The 12,028-nt window shown below is 40.2% G+C and overlaps 1 protein-coding gene across 2 annotated transcripts in view; it reads left to right on the forward strand.

Annotated features, from left to right (window-relative positions):
• Positions 1 to 11,664, forward strand: part of ELMOD1 (ELMO domain containing 1) — a 66,266-nt gene extending 54,602 nt beyond the window's left edge. For both annotated transcript variants that reach the window (XM_058686651.1, XM_058686650.1), the window contains 3 exons: positions 1,233 to 1,283; positions 2,629 to 2,762; positions 10,251 to 11,664. In XM_058686651.1, the coding sequence (XP_058542634.1) occupies positions 1,233 to 1,283; positions 2,629 to 2,762; positions 10,251 to 10,423 (358 nt within the window). In that variant the 3' untranslated portion in view covers positions 10,424 to 11,664. The remainder of the gene's footprint in view (positions 1 to 1,232; positions 1,284 to 2,628; positions 2,763 to 10,250) is intronic.
• Positions 11,665 to 12,028: the final 364 nt, after the last annotated feature.

A 12,028-nucleotide genomic window follows, 5' to 3' on the forward strand; every position in this document is an offset into this window, starting at 1 on the left:
AGAGAGAGATTTCATTTAACACAGAGACACTGTGCATAAAGCTTCATTAAGAGAAAACAGCTGCTTATAAATTTGTCTATATAAAGTCTCTTAAATTTCACACCTAATTCATTTTAGTTGGATGTGAGTCTTTGAAGTAAAAATCTCCTCACGCCTTTTTACCTGGTTGGTCGATTGGTTAGTACGCGGTTACACTTTAAAAAGAGGTGGCATATTTTAACATGAATTAAAGGCAGTTTCTCTGAATTACAGCCAGTCATTTACAGAGTAGAAAGTCCACAGAGTTAAATGTCAACTTTGTATCATGTTTTTGTGGTCTTTTGCTGTGTGTCTTACACGTGTGTCTTTTAGTGTAGTGTTTGCAGTGTATTCTAGAGAACCCTGCTTAGAAGCTAAATGTTCCTAACTCTAGTTTTAAAATGTTATTTAGTTCAAATGCTAACCACATTTTCTAGTGTGAAATGAGGGTTACGTTAGCCACAAAGAAAGTGGGACGTGGATCCCGCTTACAAAACCGTGGCGGCATGGAGTGGGGGAGAATAGGGAGGACTGCCAAGTCCACAAGCTAAGGGAAGGCAAGGCAGGATTTTCAGAATGCATCTGAGAGGGCCCTCTCTACAGTCTTAGTCAGAAGCCCAGATTATAACACGGATTACAGTGGAACTGCTACAGGTTAGCTGCCTTAGTTTAGCCAGAGGCCTTGCCATAGCACTTGTCAGAGTTTGTAAAGCCTACATATCCTTCCCCCCCCCCCCCGCCTTCCTTTCCTTCACTAGCTCACTACTTCTTTAATCAATAAACATTTATTTGGCATCTACTGTGAGCCAGACATCACAAATAAGACTGACTAGGATAAATGCCACGAAATAAAACGAAAGGAGATGCAGTGGGGAATCGTGAGAGAGCAAGAGAGCATCAGAAGACACACATCCCAGGCAAAGGTTCATGGAGAAAGTATCGCTTGATGATTAACGATCCTGTAAAAAAGTGGCCTTAAGGACTCTCTCCCACTGCTGCACTAAAGGGAATAGGGGATAAGTAGCAGGGCTTTAAATAATCCCATTTCTGAGATCTACATAAATTATATTGTGGATTTTTAATTGATAACATTTAAATTGATTAGTGTTTGATAACTGAGTTACAGACATCGAGTCAACAGTTTTAGTATGAGCATTCCAAGAGAACAAGGACCAAGTAGAGATTAAAGCTTATTTCTTTACTCATTTATTCAGCAAATTCAGCAAAGCGGAATGGGAGAAGAAAAGGATGGACAAAGCAATTGGGTGAGTGTGGGATTTCATTCATATATAGAGGTTGTCAGTTGAAACTAGAACCGGAACAAAAATGCCCTAAGAACACCGTAAAGGATGACGAAGATGACAAATGTCCTGATGGAAATAGATAACCCAGGTGAACTTTTAAAAGGATGTGTTTATCTGTGTTTGGATCTATTTGTATGGTTCTGTGGTACTATTTTTGCCTTTGGCCAAGTGACAACATTTAAAATGTTAAACTATATGCACATGATTTTCAGAAACCATCATTTAGAATTGCACTTGGTAGTTTTAAGGATTTTTATCAAGTATCAATTTATTGGATTATATAAATTTACTTTAGAAGTCTTTTTTTAAATTCCCCTGTGCATTCAAAAATATTGTTGAATGGAGAACTCCCTTGTTTAATGTGATGGATTTGTGTTACTCTGAGACTTAAATACTCAGTTCCATTTAATTTTTGATAGGCATGGAGAAACGGAACTAGGAAATATACCCTGAGTGCTAAGATACTTATTTTTTTTTTCAACGTTTTTTATTTATTTTGGGGGCAGAGAGAGACAGAGCATGAACGGGGGAGGGGCAGAGAGAGAGGGAGACACAGAATCGGAAACAGGCTCCAGACTCCGAGCCATCAGCCCAGAGCCTGACGCGGGGCTCGAACTCACGGACCGCGAGATCGTGACCTGGCTGAAGTCGGACGCTTAACCGACTGCGCCACCCAGGCGCCCCCTAAGATACTTATTTAAATTCTCCCCCATCTTAAAAGTAATATATAACTCATTATGGAAAATCTAGAAAATATAGGCAAGTAAACAAAAAAGAATCACCTCAATCTTATTACTCTCAGATACCATAGTAACATCTGGTGGCATTTCATTCTCACCTGTTTTTTGTGCATATCTGTGTGTATATAATAAAACCTGGCTTGTTTTATACATGTTTCCTACTTAAGTAGTCTTTAGAAATATAGTAGTTATTGGCTGTAATATATCATAAGAGATTACCACAACTTATTTCACCAACCACCTTTTTTAGAATATGTGAATAGCTTCCATGTCTTTGCCATTATAAGTAATGCTATAATGAGTACCCTTGGGTATAAAGCTCTTAGTTTCAGATTTTTTTTCTCTTATACATTTAGAAATAAAATTACCAAGTCAAAGCATATGGATTCTCAATTCCCTTGGTTACATTACTGGTATTTTGATAAGTTATGAAATTCAGGGTAAAGATAGGATAGAGAGCGAAGGCCAACCTTCCACTCTGATATCTTATAAGTCATTTAAAAATTAGGTTATATTTTTCAATGCTTATGTGACACACAGTTGGTTTTGTGGTTTACGCTTTACAGGTACTCATTTGCAATTGTGGGCATCAATATAACTGACCTGGCGTATAATCTACTGGTGAGCGGAGCGCTAAAAACTCACTTCTACAACATTGCCCCAGAAGCTCCAACACTGTCTCATTTCCAGCAAACATTTTGTAAGTGTCCTACTGCTTAAACAGCAATATAGTTTCTATGGAACACTCTATGCAAGGGGCAAAGTGGAGAGATCTTTGCAATTTGGCTGCTCTGGGGTCTTTGAAGTTCCCCTTTGGTTTTGGTTTTGTTGTCTTCTTCTTAAAATGCAACAGTAATATTTGCAGGCATCGTGGATTTTTCTCTTTCCCAGCTCTTGCTTAATATTCAGGGTATCAGCTTCTGGTCTGGGTGTCTCCCTCCCTCTGATCCAGCATGGCACAGCACTTAAGAGCCTGGGTTCTGAAGACAGCCTGAGTTGACTCCTGGGTCTATGCTTACCAGACTCTCTAAGCCTTAGTTATGGCATCTGTAAGATGAGTCCTTTCCTTATAGAGTTGCCATGAAGATAAAGTGAGATCATGGATACAAACTTTTCATTAGCCAGTTCCACACTTGGTGCTCAGGCAGCACGAGAAAGAGGGAGTGCTGGTTTCGTGGGTGATACTGAGAGTTGGTAGCGTTGCCACTGGTAGTACTCTTCCCGCTTTCCCTACTACTGCCACAGACGGAAGATGTGTAGCCCCCCGGATTAGATGCTGCAGAGGTAAGTATGAATGAGGGGTATCCTCTGGAGTTGCAGTTATAGTGAGGTTTCAGAAGATAAAGACCAAGATGATATGACAGAGCCCTGGAACGTTTTTCTGCATTCTTAGAGACACAATCCTAAAATCTGAATGGCATCACGATCCTTGAAGGCCAGACACAGACTGGTTTGGATGAACATGGAAAGATGTTCTAAATCATCAAGCGACTCAGGCAGTTTAAAGGAGAAATGTCATCTAAACCATTTACACCACGCTTGCTGCACTGAGGGCCTTGTACCCAGGATTTCTTAGCAAAAAAAAAAAAAAAAATTCTAAGTTATTCCTCTATTTTATATTTCTTTCAGCTCTTCTTTTCTGCTAATTTGCTAAGCAGTTCTGCCGCTCTAAGTATGGTTAAGACACAGATGCTCATCTCAAATCCACCGCAGGGGCATGCTGGTCCCCATTTCATTTTTACAATGTGACAGAATTAACAGCAATTTATTTTCTCTAAACTCCTAAATTAATAGTGATTCTATTATCTAGCATTTTGTCTTTTTAAATATCTGCTTAATCAGGACTTCTGGTTGATGATGGCATACTTAATGCATTTATTATGCTCCCTTTTAAAACTTCACTGAAGTTGGGGTGCCTCGGTGGCTCAGTCGGTTAAGCATCCGACTTCTGCTCAGGTCATGATCTCACAGTCCGTGATTTCGAGCCCTGCGTCAGGCTCTGTGCTGACAGCTCGGAGCCTGGAGCCTGCTTCAGATTCTGTGTCTCCCTCTCTCTGACCCTCCCCAGTTCATGCTCTATCCTTCTCTGTCTCAAAAATAAATAAACATTAAAAAAAAATTTTTTTAACTTCATTGAAGTTAATGTAGAAGGATTTTTTCCAAGAAAGCATGAACCCACAAGGACAGGAAAAATCAAGAAGTAAGCAATAAAAACCTCATTTTAGAAACTGGAAAACAGATTAAGTGATAACTGATTTAGTAGTCCTGAGAAAATAAATCCCAAACAGGTAGTGTGGAAAGGTAAGAAGCAACCTGATTTACTCCACAGGACCTCCCAGGAGGTTCAGGAAGCCTATCACAGGAATGAAGTGAAGAGAATTTTCAAAGACAAAGGTGAAGGAAAAGCTCCAGGTGATATCTGTGCAGCAGGATGAGAATATTAAATCCAGACTTTAACAGGTCAGAACGCTCTGACAGCAACTCTTTGAAGAATATAAAACGGATGGAGTGTCTAACCTTGTTTGAACACACTGCAAAGATACTGACCTGGTTTAGAGTGAACTTGGTGAAAACTAAGCAAATAAACAGAGAGGGCAGTTGGTAATACTACACAAAGGAAATTGTTAGGAAACACGTGATAATGTGGTTGGAATTGGGTGAAAGAGAGTGAAATCTTCATCTTCTTCTAAGGGAAGTCCAAAAAATTCACGCAATGGAAATCACATTGTATACAGTCATGGAAGTCGATGATCAAAATAATCAGCAAAAAAGATGAAATGTTCCTTTAGGGAAGCAGTCAGTAAGACAGGAAGTGCTGCTGGGTTTTGTTTAGTTTTTGTAACAAGACTTGTTAAACTGTATGACTCTAAACTATATGCATGTATAACTTAGATAAAAATTAAGAGCAAATTTAAAAATACATATACTTTATGACTGGTTAATAGTGGAAAACGGCAGCCCCTCAAATATATGATTATAGCTCCTACTCTGACAACTAGGTGATTATATTCAGTCTGACCATTTCTGGCAGATACTGAAGTTTTACTACAGATTGGGTTCTGTGCATCTAAAAAAAATTAATTAAAACATAGTGGGAAGGATTTTGTGATTGGGAAGTAAAGATACTGTTTTTAAGAAGTGAAAAGGCTCAGGGTGCCTGGGTGGCTCAGATGGTTAAGTATCTGATTTCAGCTCAGGTCATGATCTCACAGCTTGTGAGTTGGAGCCCCATGTCAGGCTCTGTGCCTGACAGCTCAGAGCCTGGAACCTATTTCTGATTCTGTGTCTCCCTCTCTCTGCCCCTCCCAGGCTTGTGCTCTCTTTCTCTCTCTCAAAACTAAACATTAAAAAAAATTTTTTTTTAATTGAAAAGACTTATGGCTGACACAGCTCACTCAGTCTGGGAGTCAAGGAAAACTTGCCAAAACAGAGTGACTTTTAGTTTTAGGCATTCTGAGGGTGAGTTTCTGTTGGGAAATCCTCACAGAGCTGAACAGTGGGCACTCCAACGTAAGGCCCTGGAACTCTGAGGAATTACAAGTCCAGATTTGGGATTCATCAGCATTGAGAAGAAAATCAGAGCCACACAGTGGGGGCGCTCTGGCAGGAGAAAATCAAAATGAGAATCATAGGAATTGGCATTTAAGGATAGGCATTTTGTTGTTTGTATGCTCAGCATACAACTGTATGCTGTATCCTCAGCAAAGAGCCTGGGAGAGTAGGTACTCAGTAGATATTGGTTGGTTGGTTGGTTGGTTAGTTGGTTGGCTGGTTGGCTGGTTGGTTGGTTGGATGGATGGTTGGATAGATGGATGGATGGACGGATGGACGGACAGACGGACGGATGAAGGGATGGATGGATGGTTGGATGGATGGATGGATGGATGGATGGATGGATGGATGGATGGACGGATGGTTGGATGGATGGATGGTTGGTTAGATGGATGGATGGTTGGATGGATGGATGGATGGATGGATGGATGGATGGATGGATGGATGGTTGGATGGATGGATGGATGGGTGGAAAGGAAGCTAAAATAAAGGATAATGTCTTTTGTAGAAGAAAGGAAGCTTAGCTCCACACTGAACATGGAGCCTGCTTAAGATTCTCTTTCTCTGTCTCTTTCTCTTTCCACCTCTTCCCTCTGCCCCCTCTGCAGCTCTCTTTCTCTCACGCACACACTTCCTCTCTCTTTCTCTTAAAAAAAAGAAAGGAAAGAAAAGAAAAAAAGAAAAGGAAAGGAAATCTAGTTTCTCATGAAAAATTTAGCTTTTGGCCTTAACTGATAGGGTTTCAAGAGAACCCTAGCCAGGGTAAGTGGCATGCAGTAGGGTTACTCATTTCCCAAGGCCCTCACCAGTTTTTCAGAAAGCACACAATCCCCCTATGAACTGGGGTATACGCAGAGGGACTCACACCTCTTCAGAGGAAGTACCCTGTGCCCTGAATTCATTGTCCCTCCATCGGACAAGAGCAGTTCTGCACGTTTCCTCTGTAATATTCTTGCAATTACTTGTGTCCTTGCTTATGTGTATGCTGTCTGCTAACTGAATGCAGTGAAGCAAAGCCAAGATACATTCAAGCAACAACAAATACACTGCAGGCTTGGGCTGGAAAGCCAAATTAGTATTGTAAACAGGTATTTCATCTACGTGAAAAATGTAAGAGAATAATAGCTCTATCATTCTGACTTTATAGTAGTATTCAGTGAATACTGCACTACAAGGCAGTATGCTACAAAAACTGCATTCAGTCTAAAGCTTCCCTGAAATGAAGCAAGGTGAGGTGTCATGAGCACAAGGAAAAGTACAGTGACCAGAAAAGGAAAAAGAATGATCTTTCCTTTGACCTTCAGAAGCGACTATTCAGTAAGAGTAAGAACCAGAGGAAGAGGGTACACTGGAAGAGGCAGCAGGTACAGTGGTAGAGAGCCAGCCAACTTCAGGTTCTGTCTTCCAGCTTCCAGCTGTATTGTGGGATTGTACATCATTTAAATGCCTTTTCTAAGCCCAATGTTCTCATCCATAAAATGAAGCTATATCTGCACTGCCTACTCCACAAAGCTGTTGTTAAGAATTAAGAAACTATAAGCAATAGTCTGGCCTCTGTTTCCTCCCTCTGCTTTCCACACCATTTTGTTAGCTTTCTCAGCTAATAAATCATCACTGGCAATTGTCTACCTGGGTGTGTCTTCCAAGAGGTAGAGAATTGGGGAACACAGGAACTCTACCTTTTTCTTGTATCTGTTGCATATGTGTTACCTGGCAGATGAGCCAACTGGCCAACTGACTGAATGGATATAGGAACACTCTGTTCATATAAAAATGAGTTGAGTTTTACAATTATCATGTGTACCCTGGAAGCCAAGCCACCATTTCTGCATTTTGATTCAAATCATGTTATACAGTCACTATTCTCCTGATGGGACAGCTTCACTTTTGTAGCTTCTTAAGAGGAAGGATCCTGAGAGTGGGGTCAGATTGTTAACCACCCACCTCTAGTCTTATCCTTGCCTGTCTTTAAAACCTTTCAAAATGTCTTTCTGTAACTGCATTTAAGGTAGAAAAATGGGGAAACCAAATGGGTCTGCATTCTTCTAACACTCTGAGCTACACAAGATCACCTTAGAGTCAGCTGCCATCATACCAGCACATTGTAGAGAAGAGTGAATATTTTCATGTGTCTGATGAGAAAGTAAATTCTTCATTAGAAGATGATTTTCCCAGTGCCTGTTCACTGTTGTTGATAAGGATAAAGACCGTATAACTCATGAGATACTGATAAGATGCTTTTAGTTGATTATGTATAATTTTAATTCGAAGTATTAGAAGTCTGACTCTACAAAACAACTCAGGCACATTTACTTGAGCTCAGAGGCTAAGTCAGAAAGATTATGTATATTATATAGCACAGGAGGAAGAAATTATAAATTATCATAAGATTTCACATAGAACCACAAAAAAATATAACATTTAGAAAAAAGCCAAAGGAACTTAAAAAAATGGCATCTTCTAGAACAATGGATCTGAAACTTTAGTGACCTGAGAGTCATCTTACTCAACTTGAATCTGAGCGGTCTGCATTTTTAAAAAGTACCTCATAACATTCTAAGGATACTTCAGGACTTTGCCCAGTCACTGAAATGGACACATGATTGAATTCTTTTGGTTGAATAAGATATTGAGATCAGAGGAAACAACTTCCTCTTGATGTGCATGAAAACAACCAGAATAATAAACAGACTCCTGATCATGGCCTGTGAGAAATGGTGAGGAGAAATAGGGATGCTTAGCCTAGAAAAGAGAGAAGTTCAGGGCATAAAAGACACTTCAAATATTTGAGTTGGAGAAAGACTGAATTCGTTCCAAGAAATACAGGTAACATATTTTGGCCCAGTGTAAGGAAAATCCCTTTAAAAACCAGGTTCTTCATCCATGGGACAGGCTAATGTTAGCATTGTCACCAGAAGAGCTCAAGGCCGGACGCTGCTTCGGGGAATCCAAGCAGCAGACAGAGTAGGAGGGATAGGACCGCTCCTGGGATTGCTGATCTGGGGTTTCCCAGATGTGATCAGGTTTCCTTAACAGTGGCAGTGGGCCCTAGGCTGTGTGACCCAGAGGCCTTTGAGTCAGCACTGATGTGTGTCCCCATGGAGAGATGTTAAAAACAGTCACATCAGTTATGTGTGGAGGGCCCGATATAAATCTAATCCTAAAAGAAATGCAATGGTCAATCCCCACAAAAAGCAAACCAAATTTTCTCTCCTTACTACCTTTCTTCCTGTAGTTGTAGAGAGACTATATACTTAAAGATGTATAAGCATATTTAACAGCATAATGAATGAGAAACCAGGGAAGTTTGTGCAAGTGGACCAATATCTGGAAGTGTGTGTTGGGGGTGGAAGGAAGGTCACTTCTAATTTTGTATTACAGCAAGATAGGGTAAAGATTTTTAAAAATCTGTTTGTGGACCAATGTTCAAGGTTTTCTCGTAAGTAGCTAGTTAATAAATAGAAAAACAAATGGCTTTAATTTTTACTTTTTACTATTAGGACTTAACATGTTTGTTCCAAAATTCTCTTCCCATACCCCCCATCATCTCTCTGCTCACTCCTTCCCCAGTGGAAAGAGCTAGGATTCTAACCAGGTTTCTGGCTCTGGAATCCTTGCTCCTTCTAATGCTAATACCAAGAAAAGCTTCTGTAATGTTTTGTTTTGTTTTGTTTTTTAAGTACGATTATTTTCTTAAGTACTTTTTTCCTAATATATAACAAGACACTTGAACTTGTTATAGGTTTACTACATACAAGTATCTTTTATTGTCTTTTTAAAAAGCTATTCACATGTCAGTTCTAAATGGGGGCGGGGGGGGGGGGAGGGGAGGGAGGCGGTGCACAGTGGGGAAATAGCACAATGAATAGATTCAATACTTAACGTTTATTCCGAAAACGTTCCCAATCCATATTATTCATAGGTAACATTTTTGAGACACAGAAGTATTTGAAGAGGACATTATGCTTCAGAGCAAGAAGGTCTTAGTAACAATTTCATGTAGTTTAATGACTGCTCTGTGTTGTTCAGAGTTGATTTACAATTTTTATTGTCTCATAATAGACTGTCAGAACACATTTGTTTGATTTGTCGGAGTAATTTAAAGCTTTTCTCAAATCAAGTAACAAGAGAAAAAAGGCTGAGTGGAGTAATTCTGAAAAATCAGGCATTATGTTAATTTAATCAGGAGGGGCAGGATGAAGTGGTCACTGTCAGCCCCTCAGGTTCTGCTCCAGACGTGGTGCACATTCCAGAACTGTCTCTCTCCCTCCTTGAGTACAGGGACAATAATCCCAGGACCAGCCGCAAAAATCTTGCAGACTGGTAGTTTCTACTGCACGAATTTTATTTTATTTTTTTATATATAATTTATTGTCAGTGCTCATAGAACACCCAGTGCTCATCCCAATAAGCGCCCTCCTCAATGCCGGTCACCCATTTGCCCTCTCCTCACCCACGGGTTTTAAAGAACAATCCAAAACAGGGTATCTGCTGCATTTCGACCTCTTCTTTGAGCCCCAGGGTTGCCGTCAATTGACCAATGATCGGACATCTCTTTCAGCATTCAGTGACTCTGAATGTGATTAAGGACTTTTTTCTTTCTCCTGCAATCTTATCACTGTCTTCTCTGTAACAGGCTACTTGATGCACGAGTTTCACAAGTTTTGGATTGAAGAGGACCCCACGGACATCATGGAATTCAATCGTGTGCGGGAGAAATTTCGCAAGAGGATCATAAAACAGCTGCGGAACCCAGACATGGCATTGTGCCCACACTTCGCTGCCTCAGAAGGTTTGATCAACATGTAGTCGCGCATACTGGTTTTAACGGATACCCCCGGAACACTGCCTCATTGTCGTGTTAGTTCCCTGCTTAGGTCCCAGCTCATACACTGAGTGCACACAGTGATTGTATGCATGCCTTTTGGTACGGTACTTTCATCTCTGGGTCACAACTACCAGATCCCCAGATATCACCGCTTCTGGAGTATCTGCCATCCAGTGACTGTTCATGTTGTGGCATTATGCAGTGTTACATTTGCCTTGACACCCAAGTATGGAGAGAGTTTTCTATTTTTTTAGATTGTTTTCCTCCCCCTCATAATTCAGCATCGAAGAACTGTATTTCTCTAGCTGTCTTTTGTATGTGAGAGATCTAGCGGACTCTTGTTCTGTGAAAGCCTTTTAATTTATTGATACGTCTCATGACTACCGCTGCTAGCTCTTCGGGCCAGGTTCACGCTTGGACCTCATTCCACTGAAGTATATGACTTGCAAATAATACAGACAGACACATGATAAACCAAACCATTCCTGCAAACATAGCTGTGCTTCATGACGATGTAACGAGGCTTACGAGAAGCAGATTTAGGTAGGTGCTGTTTTTGTCCAAAGTACCGCAGAATTATACTGTAACTTATCCCCAGTTGCGATTGTATCCTAGTCATATGGATATCAAATTATTTTATTCCCCTGATTTTACTGGCTTGGATGCCTAAATATGTTTATGATGCTTGGAGCCTCAGAGAAGAAGTATGCACGCTTCAAAAGTTGCAGAAGATTTTTCACTGCCTGCCTCTCGCTGAACTCAGTTACACCCTGGCACTCTTCTGATCCAAGCATCTGTGCTTGGGGAACTGAGTGCTGACTGGTTTATTTTTAATGTCAAGAGGTTATATGAAAAAAACAATTTGCAAGAAAATGTGTTGCAAGAGAGGGACCTAAGGTGTGTCCTTCTGTCGTATTTCTTGAAAATAATGACCTTGTCTTGTATCAGTGAAAAAAGTAAATGGCTTGGAGGGGGGGGAAAAAATCACATCATTCCAAAACTGCTAAAAATCATTTGAAAGACCATGATTTCGTTTGGAATTATGATTGTAGTCTGTTGAATAGTATTTACCATGGCATTTCATACCCATGGTATTTTATACCTTCTGACTATCGATTTTAGTATGATTAGACGTTTGTGTAATCACTTGCTTACTTAAATGACTTTTGAGTACTGCCTAACTGTCAGTTATATGAATAAATTACATGTCATTCTACTGTAATGTGTAGTGGATTTCATTTTAATATTTTTGTGCTCCCACAGCCTCTGAATATGCAAAGATGTGAGTGGGTAGAATGTCAAAGACGGACAACCTAGAGCTGAATATAAATCACGCCATCATTCCGAATAACCAGGTGTAAATTACAATGTGTCATATCTGAGAGACTTCTTTTATTTAATATTGAGGACTGATGGTGTTTTAATGAAAGAATAGGATCCAGCTTTTTCTTTGTAACCTCCTTATAAAGCCTGGATGGTCTATGGGAAGACAACTGATAAAGGAAACATTAAGCTACCTTTGTTTCCTTGTCCATTCTAGCTCCTCTGGGATTTTGCTATGCGTCCTCTTTCAGCTGGGTACCAGG

Source organism: Neofelis nebulosa, chromosome 10 (genome assembly GCF_028018385.1).
Source record: "Neofelis nebulosa isolate mNeoNeb1 chromosome 10, mNeoNeb1.pri, whole genome shotgun sequence".
Taxonomy (NCBI): domain Eukaryota; kingdom Metazoa; phylum Chordata; class Mammalia; order Carnivora; family Felidae; genus Neofelis; species Neofelis nebulosa.